This window comes from Tamandua tetradactyla, chromosome Y (assembly GCF_023851605.1).
Source record: "Tamandua tetradactyla isolate mTamTet1 chromosome Y, mTamTet1.pri, whole genome shotgun sequence".
NCBI lineage: Eukaryota > Metazoa > Chordata > Mammalia > Pilosa > Myrmecophagidae > Tamandua > Tamandua tetradactyla.
In genome coordinates this window covers 14,929,264-14,946,639 of record NC_135354.1, presented here as the reverse complement: position 1 = coordinate 14,946,639, position 17,376 = coordinate 14,929,264, and the positions used below count along the sequence as shown (strand labels likewise).

At 35.4% G+C, this 17,376-nt stretch overlaps 1 protein-coding gene across 19 annotated transcripts in view; it reads left to right on the top strand.

Moving 5' to 3' along the window:
- The window catches only part of LOC143672566 (lysine-specific demethylase 6A-like), a 403,500-nt gene that overhangs the window by 250,486 nt on the left and 135,638 nt on the right, over positions 1–17,376 (top strand). For 2 of the 19 annotated variants that reach the window (XM_077147173.1, XM_077147172.1), the window contains exon 1: positions 1–990. The exons of the other annotated variants lie outside the window; for them this stretch is intronic. Coding sequence is in view for 1 of the 2 variants with exons in the window: in XM_077147172.1 (XP_077003287.1) it covers positions 928–990 (63 nt within the window). In the remaining variant the exon portion in view is untranslated. The remainder of the gene's footprint in view (positions 991–17,376) is intronic. 19 annotated transcript variants of the gene reach the window in all.

Genomic DNA, 17,376 nt, shown 5'->3' with positions numbered 1-17,376 from the left:
AATATGAAGAACTCACAAACAACAAAATGCCCATAGGTGCTTTAAGTGACACAGACTACATCAGAAATTTCATACGTTAAATAAAATCAAATAAAGCAGTCTATTTAATGAAGTTCTGAGCATTACTCTCTATATAAATTTTATATTTTGTACTTTAACTAAATGAAATTATACTAAGTGTCATTTTATGTTTGTTTCTAACCTTGAATCTCCTGAATGCTAAATGACTAAAATCAAGAAGCTTTCTACTGTCTTGACATATAATATCTGATGTTCTTTTCAGAATATGGGTGTTGTCTTGGAATGGATTATTTTTTTCTTCAAGATTGAAATGTCTCTTATGCCTTTCCTCCTTTGAATGACATATTAGAATCACTTTTTCTTATTATTATTGGTACTTTCAGAGTTGTTTTGCATTTAAAATTATTTTAGTAGAATATTTTCATGTTTTTGTTTCTTGCGTTTTTCTTTTGTAGGGCAGAGTTTGTCTGGTTGTATGAATAAAAAGTTCAGATTACACAGATTTATTTTAATCTGTGGTAGAAAGTCAGGAGAAAGTCAGTATAATAAAAAAAGTACGTATATGTATATAATTTGTGAGATCTATCCTGATGTTCTAGTTCAGGTATGAAATAATAGAGATGGCAGAAACATGCATGTTCATACCTAAACAGTGAGGGGGATCCCATTACCCAGAGTATCCTATAATTCATTTTATAATCAGATGCAGTAAGATAATTTGAGGTCATTTAAAGAACTGATTCTCAAATCCATCTTATGCAGGAGGTGTGGTGAGAGCTTTTCAAAATTGCCGTTGGATTCCTGGATCTCAGCCATTCCTACTCTGCACTCCACAATACACATACACACCACTGATACACTGTCAAGTTGGTTTATTGTAATGAAGAGATGTTAATTGCATAGAAGATGTATTTTGAGAATTTAACGTTTTCCTATACAATTATGGATAAAATTGCTCATCTGCTAGTGGTAATCTTTGGTATTTTTTAAGTCTTTTGATGTAGAGATAGTAATATTAAGTAAATGGGATCTGTTACAATAGTACACTTTTAGTTTGTTAATTGCTGCTAGAAATACAAGTTATCATAAATGGGTTGGCTTTTATAAAGGAAATTCTTAAAGTTACAAGTCTGCAGTTCAAAGACCATAAAATGTCCAAACTAAGTCATCCCAAAAAAGAGAATTTGACTCTAGAAGGGATGATGACATTTGGGGTTTCTTTGTCATCTGGAAAGGCACATGGAGAAGTCTGTTAGGCTCCTCTGCTAGCTTTCTCTCCCAGCTTCTTCTTTCGTATGATTTCCCTGGAGACATTTTCTTTTTGCATCTCAGAATGTCTGTGTGAGGGGCTCTGAAACTTTTCCGAAGTGGTTATTACCACTTAAAGGACTCCAGTAATGTGATCCACTTTTAATGGACATAGGTGAATCTCAGTGGAAACCACCTAATCAAAAGGTCCCATACACAAGTGAGCAGGTCACATTTTCATGGAAGCAACTTAATAAAAAAGATGCCACCCAACAATATTGAATGAAACTTTTCTGGGGTTACACAAAGTGGCATAAGGATATTAAAATTATCTTTATTTCATTTAAAATTATAAAGATAGAAATAGGAATTTCTTTGAGGATAATGTTCTGAAACTTTAATAATCAGTGATGAATTTTTAACAGAGTATGTCCATTATTGATTGACCTATGAAAAATAGATATTTGCCACAATAGAATGGAGATAGGAAATCTAGTTTGAGTACTTTCTTCTCCAAAAGGGAATGGTAGTAGTATACTTTTAAACTTTATCCCATGGAATATTTTTTCTTGTGAAATCAAATAAATACTAATTAAAAAATTCTTATCCATAATAAATCTGCTAAAATAAGTGAAATATAAAAACTAAGTTTCTGTAGGTAGAAGTGCATTTCTTGGTTTTCTTAATTATTTATCATGTTTATAAATACTGAATACTCTAATATCCTGTTGTTGGTGTCTTCCTCTCATTTGGTAATTTTATTCTTTTAAGTTTGCTAGGATGTTCTTTTTTCAGGTCATTATTGGCCATTGCAATAGTTTCTGATCCTTTTTAGATAAACGTGGATTTTCTCATTTTCATTATGAGAGGCGTTGATTTTTTTTCCCACTATTTGGAAAAGAATAAAAATTCACAGAGTTGCGAAAATGGTACAGAGTGACTTATGTGTCCTTTATCCTATTTTCCCTGATGGTTATATCCTGGGTAAGAAGTATACAATGTCAAAATTGGTAAAATGTTTGTATAGCGTTTTATCACATGTGTAGAACTGGTAATGAAGTTTGGGGTGAAAATACATTTTATACTATGTTATTTGGTTAGGAAATGCAGCACATGTATTGCGTAAAAAGTATTGCCTTTGGCTGTCATTTTCCTAATGTTTTAGCCAAAGCAACCACTCGTTCCACAAATTCTTTTTGCTTGTGCCTATTGGTGTTTCCAGCTTGTGACTTTTTCTGAACTCAAGACTGAAACAAAACAAACCCAAAATATAAAAAGGCAACCACTCAACCCCATGGAATACATACATTGAATTTTCAATCCAAAAGCACTGTAACTGATTGTTATTTTATTTTATTTTTTTTTCAGTTCTTTGGAGTCTTATGCTTGATTTATATTTAAAAGCATTTTAGCTCCATTTTGTGGGAGGATCAGAGAGAAGTCTGTTTGTTTTGCTACAACTTGTCTGGTATATAAAAACTGTATTGTCTGGGCGGGCCGCGGTGGCTCAGCGGGCAAAGTGCTTGCCTGCTATGCCGGAGGACCTCGGTTCGATTCCCGGCCCCAGCCCATGTAACAAAAACGGAGAAACAGAATACAATAAAAACAAGAAAATGTTTAAAAATGTTTCCCTTTCTTCCTTCCTTCCTTCCTTCTATCCTTCCTTCCTTCTCTCTGTCTTTCCTTAAAAAAAAAAAAAAAAAAAAAAAAAAAACTGTATTGTCTTTCAAATTGTAATCCAATCTTACATTCCTTCATTGAGAAGGAATAACGTAACTTCATTGAGAAGTATTATCCTTTTTATTACGGGGTTTAGCATGTTGACATTTTTTGTAAGATTTTCATGTCTTTGTTTATTAAATAGCTTGGCTTTTTGTTTTCTTTTTTTTTCTTATAATGCCCTTTGGAGATTTTAGAATTAAGGATATATTGACTTCATAAAATGACTTGGGAAATGTTATTATTTGGTATTCTCAGGAAAAATTCAGTGGCTAAACTATTTGTATCTCAGTTTTTCATAATGGAAAGGGTTTTAATTGTATACTTACTTTTGGCTTTGTTATTTGTTTTTGTTTGGGGTTCATAGGCTGGGAATTGAACTTGGATCTCACACATGGCAGGCGAGCATTTTGCCACAGACCCACCATGCACTTCCAGTTGAATACATTTAAAAGAAATAATAGAGCACTTTTTATAGTCAGGGGTAAAGGTAGGCATGGATGCCATTTTGGCAAAGATTTTTAGAAATTTTCTCATCTAATAATTTAGTGACATGAATTTGTTATGAATTCTCTTCTTGTTTAGCAAGTTTTGTGATGAAACCTTTTTGTTTCTTGTTTTGGTAATTTGTGTCCTCTCTTTTTTATGATCACTTTTGCCAAGAGTTTTCAGTCTTTTCAAAGATGTCTAACTTTCTGATTTGTTTTAGTTAAATCTACCCTTTAATTTTCTATTGGTAGAGGAAATCGGAGTCAGAGAACAATTTCAGTAAAGTAACCCTGTAAGGTTAATGTAGACACTTAATGCAATGCCCAAATGGATCTGAGATCCTCAGCAACATATCATATGACTTTAGAACTTAATTATTCCCCGGATGCAAGACTTACCATTGATACTTTCTTTGGGTTTAATTTATTTTGTATTTGGTTACTTTTGTGATACATATACATAGTCTATACATATATATATATATGTATTTGCTTTCTGGTTTAAAAAATAAATATATACATTAAAGACAGTTCTCTACATGGTTTGATGTATTCTGCAAAATTTTTACATCATATTTTCATTATTACATATTTTCATTGTTCAAAATATTCTCTATTTTTATTGTGATTTTTCCTTAAGCTATGGTTTGTGTGGTTTTTAATATCCAATAATATGAAATTCTTTTATTATATCTTATTAACCTCCATCTTATTTTATTACATTTTATTTTTGTAGTCTATTAGATTTTTTTTTTAATGAGATTCCTTTTTGGACCTTCATCTTAAGGCCAATATTTTTTAATGAGTCATACTTTAATTGGAAAGAACTGTATTATTATGCTCTTGGACACACTGTGCCATTAATTCATTTGGGTTGGTTGTGTTCAGGTTTTCTATCCCATGCTCCCTTCCATCCAATTTTTTAAATTTTGAATTTTTTCTAGTCCATTGAATCATTTACTGAAAAAAGTAAATTAAAACATTAATGTCTCTGAGTCATTCTAGATTTATTTTCTCTAAAAGCCCTTTTAGTTTTTTTCGTATATTTTGTTGCTTTATTACTATGTCGTTTGAATTTAGAATAGCTATTAATCTATTCATCATTATTTTCTACTGATGTTTCTTGAATTAAAGCCTATTTAATATATTTATTCAGTATTTTTGTTTAGTGGTTAATAGTCCGTCTTTCCCATCACTTAATTTTCAACTTTTTGCTATGTTGATACATTGATGTGTGCTACCTGAACAGTGTGTTTTTTCTTTAAAAAGGCAATTATCTGCGATGACTACTTGAATATAATACAATACAAGCTATTTGTAGCTTGTATATACTTAACAAAATAATTTATATGTCTTGCTTTTACTGTTAAGGATACTCTTTTATTCTTTATTTTGCATTTTAAAATACTATGTTTATCCATATTTTCTTCCTGGTTTTTATTTTAAGTTTTCTTTTATTGGCTACTTTAGAGATTACAATATTCATCTTAGATATAAAATAGAGCTGGTACAAATTACTTATACCTTTTCTTTTTTTTTTTGCATGGGCAGTCACCGGGAATCGAACCCGGGTCTCCGGCATGGCAGGCAAGAACTCTGCCACTGAGCCACCATGGCCCACCCGCACATCTTCTTTTAAAGGACATTTATATTCTTTTAGTTGTTCTTTTCTTTCTACGTATGTAACCCCCAGTACACACATTTTAAGCACTCCTTTGTCCACTTTTGTTCTTTACATACTTCTTATCATATGACATAAGTTGTATTGTTCATATTATAGTAAAGTCATAGGTATTAAGTTTAAGCTGTGAATGTTACCTGAGTATTCCTAGGTGGAACATGTCTGTTACGATATGAAAATTAAGTTCATTTCAAGTATTTAGCTGCCAAGTTGGCAAGGACTGGAATGTTGATGATTACGTTCTAGTGTCAGCTTGGCCAACTGATTATGCCTAGTTGTCTGGTCAGGCAAGCACTGGCCTGACCATTCTCCAAGAATATTTTGTGACTGGATGATAAACTGGAAGCTTTTGATTGCCTCTGTGGCTGATCACATCTGTGATCAACTAAGGCATCTCTCCCAGCACTTCATAATCCAATCAGCTAAAGCTTTTTTAAGAAAGGAGACATTTCTTTCATTGCTTCTTCAGCCAATTAGCCTCCCCTGTGGAGTGCATCCAGACCCTTCATGGCAGCTTCCAGCTTCACAGCCTGCTGTACGAATGTAGTACACTTCCAATCCTATGGTTACATGAGACACCTGTATAAATCTCATATTTGCAGGTCTTACCTGTTGGTTCTTTCTGCCTGGAGAATGCTGACTAGCACATCTTTTGATAGGGCTTTTTTTCATTAGAACATCTGATCTTTAAATTTTGCACTCTCTTAAATAAAGGTAGAGGTAGTGCTTTATTATACTCATCCCTTTTGGCTTCTGTTTTCTCCTTGCTGAAATGTTTGCTTTCTCAGCATTAGGAATTTGGAGATAATTTTGGTAAATTTTTAGATTTGGTAAATTTGCCAGTTTGAAAGGATTATGTGCCCTAGAAAAGCCATGTTTTTATCCTGATCCATCTTGTGGAGGCAGCCATTTTTTTAAACCCTATTCATTACATAGGTTGGAAACTTGATAGATATCTCCATGATATGTGGCATACCCAGTCATGTGACTGTGAGTATTAACCTTTGATTAGAGGAAGATGTGACGCTACCCATTCAAGGTGGGTCCTGATTAGTTTACTAGAATCTTTTAAGAGGGAACATTTTGAAAAATGCTCAGAGCCATGAGACCCACGAGAGTTCACCCAATCAGAGATCTTAGAAGATGAAGGAAATGCACCCAGGGAAGTTTCATGAAACAAGAAGCCTCGAATGAAAACTCATAGAAATTCCCATGTTCACCCATGTGCCTTTCCAGTTGAGAGAGAAACCCTGAACTTCATCAGCCTTTATTGAGTAAAGGTAACCTCTTGCTCGTGTCTTAATTTAGACATTTTTATAGAGTTGCTTTAATTGGCACATTGTCACAGCCTTAAAATTGTAAACTTGTATCTTAATAATTTCTCCCTTTTAAAAGCATTCTGTTTCTGGTATATAGCATTTCAGCAGCTAACAAACTAGAAGAGTAAGAATTTTTACCTTACAGTTATTAGTACTTAGTGATAAAAATGTTACTTCTTCTTGTTATTTCAGTTTTCATTTTATGGTCTTTTTTTTAATTGATTTTTAAATTTTTTTAAAAACACCAGATGAACACAAACATTTGTAATTTTTGATCATTCTGTTCTATGTATATTATCAGTAATTCTGAGTATCATCACATAGTTGCATATTCATCATCATGATCATTTCTTGGAACATTTGCATCCATTCAGAAAAGGAAATAAAAAGAAATCGTACTTACTCTTCTAGTTTGCTAGCTGCCGGAATGCGATATACCAGAAATGGAATGGCTTTTATAAAGGGGGATTTAATAAGTTTCCACTTTACACTTGTAAGGCAAAGAAAATGTCCCAATTAAAACAAGTCTATAGAAATGTCCAATCAAAGGCATCTGTGCAGGAAAAGATACCTTAGTTCAGGAAGGCCGATGAAGTTCAGGGTTTCTCTCTCAAGTGAGAAGGCACATGGCGAACACAGGGTTTCTCTCTCATTTGCAGGGGCACATGGTGAATGCGGCGTCATCTGCTAGCTTTTTCTGCTGGCTTCTGGTTTCATGAAGCCCCCTGGGAGGCTTTTTCTGCCTTCAGCTCCAAGGGCTTGTGGACACTGTACTTTGTGGTGCCACTCTTTCTGAATCTCTCATTCTCCAAAAAGTTTCCACATTTATAGTACTCCAGTAAACCAATCAAGACCCACCCAAATGGGTGGAGATAGGTTGTCACCTAATCCAGTTTAACAACCACTCTTGACAAAATCACATCATCCAGGAAGATGATCTGATTACAGTTTCAAACATACAGTATTGAACAGAGATTATTCTACCTTTATGAAATGGGATTTTGATTAAAACATGGCTTTTCTAGGGGGCATTCTTCCTTTTAAACCAGCACACGTACCATACCCCATATCCCTCCCCCTCCAGGATCACCATCATTTCATTCTAAATTTATTTTAACATTTGTTCCCCCTATAATTCATCCCTATTCCATATGTTTTACTCATCTGTTGACAAGGCAGATAAAAGGAGCTTTCACAATCACACACATTGTGAAAGCTATATCATTATACAATCATCTTCAAGAAACATGGCTACTGGAACACAGCTCCACATTTTCAGGCAGTTCCCTCCAGCCTCTCCACTACATCTTGAGTAACAGAGTGATATCTATTTAATGCTTAAGAATAATGCCCCGGTTAACCTCTCGACTCTGTTTGCAATCTCTCAGCCATGGACACTTTATTTTGTCTCATTTCACTATTCCTCCTTTTGGTCAAGAAGATTTTCTCAATCCCCTTTTGCTGAGTTTCAGTTCATTCTGGGGGTTTTCTCAGTCTGTTAATGTTGAGTCTTAGCTTGCTCCAGGACTTCTGTCCCATGTTGCCAGGAAGGTCCTCATCCCCAGGAGTCATGTCCCATGGAGACGGGAGGGTGGTGAGTTTGCTTGTTGTGTTGGCTGCAGAGAGAGGCCATACCTGAGCAACAAAAGAGGTTCTCCTGAAGGTGACTCCTAGGCCTAATTTTAAGTAGTCTTGACCTATCCTTTGTGGGGTTAAGTTTCATATGAACAAACCCCAAGATTGGGGACTCAGCCTCTAGCTTTGATTGTCCGCATTGCTTGTGAGAATATCAGGAATTCAACTTGGGGAAGTTGAATTTTCCCCCTTTCACATCATTCCCCAAGGGGACTTTGCAAATGCTCTTTTTATTAACTGTTCAAATAACTCTGGGATTCATTGGGACATCACTCTGGACAAAACAACAAAATCTCATGTTCTACTCAGGGTTCCATGCACTTATGGTGCTCAGTTAAGCTGTCTACATAAGTTATATTAGGAAATGCACTAGTGAAAATATAAATTTTGTACCAAATAACCATTTTTTGCTTTAATCTCACACATAAGGTAAAATTTTAAAATATTAATTACCATCTGTTTTCAGCACCCTGCAGTAATGACATTCCTTTCCTCTTCCTCATGCAAAAGCATTTTTAAATTTGTACATTTAGTCACTATCATTATGTAATCTGGGCATTCCTAAATAATACCATCCCAGTCTTTATCATACATCTTTCCTACCAATGTCATCTGTGCCCTCAACCCTCCACTGTCTGTCATGCTCACTTTCAGGTTAATTCAGTGTTCTAACATTACTGTATTAAGTTAGTATTGTGCTGTCCATCTCTGGATTTTCACACTCCTGTTGCACAATCTGTATCCCTTCAGCTCTAATTACCCAGTATCTTAACCTATTTCTATCTCCTGATGGTCTCTCTTATCAATGAGATTCTCCAAGTTTATTCACTAATGTCAGTACATATCAGTGAGACCATACAGTATTTGTCCTTTTGTTTCTGGCAAATCTTACTCAGCATAATGTCCTTAAGGTCTGTCTATGTTGTTGCATACTTCACAACTTTATTCTGTCTTAACAACTGCATAATACTCCATCGTATGTCTGTACCACAGTTTGTTTAGCCACTCGTCTGTTGATGGACGTTTTGACTGTTTCCATCTCTTCACAATTGTGAATAATGCTGCTGTAAACGTTGCTCTGCAAATGTCCATTTGTGTCCTTGCCCTCATGTCCTCTGAGTAGATACCTAGCAGTGGTACTGCCAGATCATATGGGTATTCTATATTTAGCTTCCTGAAGAACCACCAAGCTGCCTTCCACAGCAGTTGTAATATTTTACTTTCCCACCAACAGTAGATAAGTGTGCCTCTTTCTCCATATCCTCTCCAGCACTTGTCATTTTCTGTTTTATCGATAATGGTCATTCTGGTGGGTGTGAGATGATATCTTATTATGGTTTTGATTTGCATTTCTCTAATAGCCCGGGAAGTTGAGCATCTCTTCATGTGCCTTTTGACCATTTGTATTTCCTCTCCTGAGAAGTGTCTTTTCAAGTCTTTTGCCCATTTTATAACTGGGTTTTCTGTCTTTTTGTTGTTGAGTTGAACAATCTCTATATATTCTGAATACTAGACCTTATCAGATATATCGTTTCCAAATATTGTCTCCCATTGTATAGGCTGTCTTTTTACTTTCTTGATGAAGCTCTTTGATGTGCGAAACTGTTTAATTTTGAGGCATTCCCATTTCTTTCTTTCTTCAGTGCTTTTGCTTTGGGTGTAGGGTTTCAAAATTCACCTGCTAATATAAGATTGATAAGATATTTCCCCACATTTTCTTCTAACAGTTTTATGGTCTTATATCTAATGCTTAGATATAAGCATTATATCTAATCTAATCTAAACTCCATTTCGAGTTAATTTTTGTGTAGGGTGTGAGATATGGGTCCTCTTTCATTCTTTTCCATAAGGATATCCAGTTCTCTAGGCACCATTTATTGAAGAGACTGTTCTGTCCCAGGTGAGTTGGGTTGACTGCCTTATCAAAGATCAACCATAGATGAGAGGATCTATATCTGAACACTCTGTTCTATGCGACTGGTTAGTATTTCTGTCTTTTGCCAGTACCATGCTGTTTTGAACACTGTAGCTTCATAATACGCCTTAAAGTCAGGTAGCATGAGACCGCCAACTTCACTTTTTTTCCTCAGGATACTTTAGCTATTCGGGGCACCCTGGCCTTCCGCTTAAATTTGGTTATTGGTTTTTCTATTTCTGAAAAGTAAGTTTTTGGGATTTTAATTGGTATTGCATTGAATCTGTACATTGATTTTGGTAGAATTGACGTCTAACCTATATTTAGTCTTCCAGTCCATGAACACAGTTTGCCCTTCCATCCATTTAGGTCTTTTGTGATTTCTTTCAACAGTTTCTTGTAGTTTTCTTTTTATAGGTCTTTTGTCTCTTCAGTCAAATTTATTCCTAAATGTTTTATTCTTTTGGTTGCAACTATAAATGGAATTCTTTTTTAATTTTTTATTAATTAAAAATAATTACAAGAAACAAAAACATTCCCAACACATACACTCAGCAATTCACAATATCATCACATAGTTGCATATTCATCATCATGATCATTTCCCAGAACATTAGCATCAATTCAGAAAAAGAAATAAAAAGACAACAGAAAAATATAACAAACAGAAAAAAAAATTTTACATGCCATGGCCCTTACTGACCCCTTTCATTGATCAGTAGGATTTCAAACTAAATCTATTTTAACATTTGTTCCCCCTATTATTTATTTTTATTCCATATGTTCCTCTTATCTGTTGACATGGTAGATAAAAAGAGCATCAGACACAAGGTTTTCACAATCACACAGTCACATTGTGAAAGCTATATAATTATAAAATCATCATCAAGAAACATGGCTACTGGAGCACAGCTCTACATTTTCAGGCAGTTCCCTCCAGCCTCTCCATTACATCTTGGATAACAAGGTGATATCTACTTAATACATAACAATAACCTCCAGGATAACCTCTCGACTCTGTTTGTGATCTCTCAGCCATTGACACTTTGTCTCATTTCACTCTTCCCCCTTTTGGTCAAGAAGGTTTTCTCAATCCCTTGATACTGAGTCTCAGCTCATTCTAGAGTTTTTCTCAATCCCTTGATACTGAATCTCAGCTCATTCTGGGATTTCTGTCCCATGCTGCCAGGAAGATCCACACTCCTGGTAGTCATGTCCCACGTAGACAGGGGGAGGGTGGTGAGTCTGCTTGCTGTGTTGGCTGGAGAGAGAGGCCATGTCTGAGCAATAAAAGAGGTTCTCTTGGGAGTGATTCTTAGGCTTAATTTTAAGTAGGCTTGACCTATCCACTGTGGGGTTAAGTTTCATGTGAACAAACCCCAAGACTGGGGGCTCGGCCTAAAGCTTTGGTTGTCCACACTGCTTGTGAGAATATCAAGACTTCAACTTGGGGAAGATGAGTTTTCCCCCATTCTCACCATTCCCCGAAGGGGACTTTGCAAATAATTTTCCACTCATTGATCAAATCACCCTGGGATTCATCAGGGCATCACCTGGACAAATCAACAAAATCTCATGTCCTATACAAAGTTCCATGTACTTAAGGTGTTCAGTCAACTATCTACGTAAGTTATATTAGGAGATGCACTAGTCAAAGTGTAGATTTGTACCAAATAAACATTTTTGCTTTAGTCTCACACATTAGTTGAAATTTTAAAATATTAAGTACCATCTATTTTCACCACACTGCAGTAATGACATTCTTTTGTTCTTCCTCATGCAAAAACATTTTTTAAATTTGTACATTTAGTCACTATCATTATACACTCTAGGCATTCCTAGATTACACCATCTCAATCTTTATCGTCTTTCTTTGTGATTTCATTTAAGCCCCAGCCCTCCTCCCTCTATCCTTCTCATATGCAGCTTCATTCAGTGTTTTAACGTAATTGTATTACAGTTATGTAATATTGTGCTGGCCATTTCTGAGTTTTTACATTCAGTCCTGTTGCCCAATCTGTATCCCTTCAGCTCCAGTTACTCAGTATCTTACCCTATTTCTATCTCCTGATGGTCTCTGTTACCAAGGAAATATTCAAGTTTATTCACTAATGTCAGTTCATATCAGTGAGAACATACAGTATTTGTCCTTTTGTTTCTGGCTAATCACACTCCCCATAATGTCCTTAAGGCCCATTCATGTTGTTACATACTTCATAACTTTATTCTGTCTTACAGCTGCATAATATTCCATCTTATGTAAATGTCACAGTTTGTTTAGCCAGCTGTCTGTTGATGGACATTTTGGCTGTTTCCATCTCTTGGTAATTGTTTATAATGCTGCTATAAACATTGGTGTGTAAATGTCCATTTGTGCCCTTGGCCTCATGTCCTTTTAGTAGAGACAGCATAGAGATGGGTCCTGTTTTTTAATCCATTCTGCCAGTCTATGTCTTTTGATTGGGGATTTTAATCCATTAACATTTAGTGTCATTATTGCACGGGTAGTACTTTCTTCTGCTATTTTGCCTTCTGAATTTTATATATCAACTCTAATTTTCCTTCTTTTTACCTTTACTGATAGTCTTTCTTTCTACACTTTTGTCCACACCTCTCTCTTCTGTCTTTTCGTATCTGTCCCTAGTGTTCCCTTTAGTATTTCTTGCAGAGCTGCTCTCTTGGTCACAAATTCTCTTAGTGATTTTTTGTCTGAAAATGTTTTAATTTCGCCCTCATTTTTGAAGGGCAGTTTTGCTGGATATAGAATTCTTGGTTGGCAGTTTTTCTCTTTTAATAATTTAAATATATCATCCCACTCTCTTCTCACCTCTGTGGTTTCTGCTGAGAAATCTATATATGGTCTTATTGGGTTTCCCTTGTATGTGATGGATTGCTCGTCTCTTGCTGCTTTCAAGATTCTCTCTGTCTCTTTGACCTCTGACGTTCTGATTAGTAAGTGTCTTGGAGTACATCTATTTGGATCTGTTCTCTTTGGGGTATGCTGCAGTTCTTGGATCTGTAATTTTAAGTCTTTCATAATAATTGGGAAATTTTCAGTGATCATTTCCTCTATTAGTTTTTCTCCTCCTTTTCCCTTCTTTTCTTCTGGGACGCCCGCAACATGTATATTCGTGCAGTTCATATTGTCCTTCAATTCCCTGTGTCCCTGCTCATATATTTCCATTTTTTTCCCTATAATTTCTTTTTCTTGTCGGATTTCAGATGCTCCATCCTCCAGTTCTCTAATCCTGTCTTCTCCCTCTCAACATCTAACATTGTAGGTTTCCCTTGTTTTTTCATCTCTTATACCATGTCTTTCATTCCCATAAGTTCTGTGATTTGTTTTTTCAGATTTCAGTTTCTTCTTTTCCTTCATTCCTTGCCTTCTTTATGACCTCCTTCAATTCATTGATTTGCTTTTTGATGTGGTTTTCCATGTCTGTTCATATATTCTGAATTAATTGTTTCAACTCCTGTATCTCATTTGAATTGTTGGTTTGTTCCTTTGACTGGGCCATATCTTCAGTTATCCAAGTGTGATTTATTATTTTTTGTTTGTGTCTAGGCATTTAATTATCATAATTAGTTTATTCGGGAGATTGCTTTCACTTCTTTTACCTAGGGTTTTCTTCCTGGATGAATTTTTTGTCTATCTGTTCTTTGATGTTCCGCTTTTTCTGGACCTCTAACTTGGGTTTTGTTTAACAGAGGAGAATTTTTCAGTTCTTGTTTTCTTGTTTCTTGCCCTGTATGATGCCTTCCGCCCCCCAACACTTAGGAGGGTCTACGTAGGTATTATAGACCCCAGCTGGATTTTCCCAGACCAAACTTGCCTCCTATTGGGCGGAAGGATTCACTTGCGTCAGTTTTCCCTCAGGGTGAGACCCAGCAGGTTGGAAGACTTTCATTGAAGTCTCTGGACTCTGCTTTTCTTAACCTTCCCAGTATGTGGCTCTTGTCTGCCTGCAGGTCCCACCAGCATAAGATGATGTGGTACGTTTAACTTTTTTAGACTCTCACTGCTGGGGGCATGGTGGAGACAGAAGAGAGGTTGTAGGCTGGCTTTAATGGCTTCAAATTACCAAGCCCCGGTGTCTGAATTCTTTGAGGGATAGATTCCACTGTAGTTGGGCTTCCCTGCTTCTCTGGAGGAGGCATAGGCTCCAGATAAGGCCTCAAACAAGCTAGTTGCTGCCTATGCCTAGGGCAGTTGTGGCCTGAGAAGCCCTCCCTCTGTATCCAAAGGCATTCAAGCCTTTGTAGAAACACAGCCACAAAACACTGTTTCCTTTTTTTTTCTTTTTCTGTCATTCCTGCCCCCTTGTCCTTGGGGCAAAAATGAGCAACCTCCGCTTTGGCCAGTTTCACCTGAGCTGGGGGCCTAGTTTTAGTAGTCACAATTTGTGTATTAATTCCACACTTGAAGCTTAATTTTCCTCAGCCCATACTGCTGGTAAGGTCCCTTTCCTTTCTGTCTGGGAAGCAGTCTGTGGGGGAGGGGTGCCACCCACTGTGGCTTGGGGAACTCATGGTTCTGGGGTGCTTGTAGCCAGTCCAGCTGTTCCAGGCTGGTGTCTGCTGTGTGTCTGGTCAATTAAGTGGTCCCAGAAGTTGTTCTTTCCTTTTTCTGGTTGTTTAGCTGGTATTCTGGAGGATGAACTAAATCCCCTACTGCTAAGCCGCCATCTTGGGTACCTCTCGTCATTTTATGGTCTTAATATGTACTAATTCATTGAGCCAATTTAATTGTCACTCTGAGAGAAATATAGTCATTATTGTTGTTAGCGATTTGGCAAAATAATAAAGAAGACAAATGCTGTTATTAACCCATTTAGTTTCTCCCAAGGAAAATAAGTCATCATGGAATGTGATAGGTGTTAATGCAAAAAATAAGATAGACCTGTGAGATCAAGAGCTTTTTCTACCATTTGAGGAAAAGGTTAAATAAAATACGGTATATTTTTTGTTATTCATACCATTCACTTGTGAAAGAGGAGGAATTTATTTCCGTATGCTTCTGTGGAATGCTGTCCTTGATCTGTATTGTTTAATGATGAAAGTAAATGCATTAAAGTGATGCAAAGCATCTTTTGGTTTTTTTTTTTGGTATATATTATCTGACATCAAAAACAATCAAAAGAATGATGGGTAAACATAAAAAAATTATTGACCAAGAAGAATGTGGTAGGAATAGCATCAATAAATGGAGCAGAATAGAGGAAAACCTTTCGAACATTCATATTACTTGTGTATTTGACTGTATAATCTTGTATATGTTTTTACGCCATTATTAGAAAAAGATAAATTTTAAAATGCCTAAGTCAAAATTAAAATTAAACAAGTGGAATGTACTTTTCATTTGCTGAAATAAACATAGATTAAGAAATTATTTTAAATAACTCTGCAACAGTCTATGGTTGTCTGTACATTCCTGGTGAGATTTTTGTCTTAAGGCAAAAATACTTTTTCCAAGGAAAGTCATTTTTAATCATAATGTTTTATGCTATTATACAACCAAAATAAATGTAATATGAATATAGGTATGTTTTTATGTCTGTATGCAGTGTATGTACATCCAGTAATAATATTGCTGTCATTTGATGCTAATATTTCCAGTGAAAGAGGAAGAAAATTAAAACCACAGATGCTTCAATGTTAGTTTGTAGGCCACTTGCAACTATGAATCCCAAAAAACCATGCCTTTTCTCCTAATCATATCTTTTGGGGACCAACTGTTTGTTTTTAATCCCTAATCAGTATTGTAGGATGGATACTTTCGATTAAATTATTCCCACAGAGATGTGGCTGTAACCATTCAAGATGAGTCTTGATTAATTTACTAGAAGTCTTTAAAAGGGGAAACATTTTGTAGAAAGCTCAGATGCAGATACTTGGAGAACAGTTTCTTCAGAGCTGAGAGAAACATGAATAATTGAAGATGCTTGGAGTGTTGACAGAAAATGCCTAGACCTGGGCAAAGTCCACAAGACATTAACATATCCCTTCCCATGAGATACTTAGCAAGCCAGAACCTGAAGAGAGCCCAGGTAAGCCGACAGATGAAACCCAACCTTAGAAAAACCAAGTGGGGAACCACCACAAGAAACAGAGCCAGGAGTAAGGTGCCAGCAGATGCCAGCTCTGTACCTTCCCAGCTGACAGAGGTGTTCTGGATGGCAAAATTCTTTGTAATCTTTTGTTGTTGTTTTGATTTTGAGTTTTGTGGCTTTAGAACTGTAAACTTGCAACTTTTTGAAAAGCTGTCCCATTTCTGGTATATTGCATTCCAGTAGTCTTAGCAATGGCAGCCAGCCTTAGCAAACCAAAACATTTTGACATGTAAAAATTCGCTTGTGTAACATTATTTCTTTAAAAAATAAAATAAAGGTTCCTTGCTGGATCCAGCAAAAATATATAAAAATAATTATCTCCTCAATAGTTGTGAATATCCCAGGAGTGGGATGATTTTATTTTTTAAAATATCATTTCCATTCAGAAGAACTGAGGTTCCATTCTGCAATAGAAATAAACAACATGTAGTTAGGGAGAAGAGTAGTATGTTAATCAAAAATTGGAGGAGTTAAGTATCAACAGGAATAATAACTGCAAATATTTTGAAATCCATTAAATATTTTGCATTTAGTGAGTATATAATGGTACTTTAAAAAGTTTGTTTTAGATTATTTTATGCATCTAGTTACTCTGAAAACTGGTAAATAGGATTCAGTGAACACATTATGCATTTATTTGCATGTATGTGCATTTAAAAATTTTTTTCCTTATTACTTTTAATAATGAATATGGAACTATAGTTGCATGGCATAGTGATTGTTTCACTGTTCTTCCATGACATCTTCAAAAACTTTTGAAAGATTAGATTTTAATATTCTTATTCACATAGTTAATTGGTATTGTCTTCTAAAATAACATAAAAATGTATTCAGCATACATCAAAAGAAGTTAAAAGATACAAAGCTATGGTATCTTTCTTTATGTTGGCAATACATTTTAAAAATGAACAATTTTGGAATACATAATTTATAAATTATACAAAATAGCATGCATGTATATAATTACTCAGAAGATATTGATATTAGCTCTTTCAACATTTACGTAAGTTAATTGGTAACTTGTCACTGTCTGGATATTTGCAACACGCCTAGAAAGTTAAATAGAATATTAACATGATCATAAAGAAAGGAATTATTAAAGTTACACAAATTAAGGAATGTTGAAATTGAGTGGTTAAAACCAAAAGCAATGAAGTTTCTCTTCAGAACCTTAACTAAGATCTATATAGTTTTACCAGCTAAATTTAACTCAAGAATTGAATTTTTAAACACCAACATT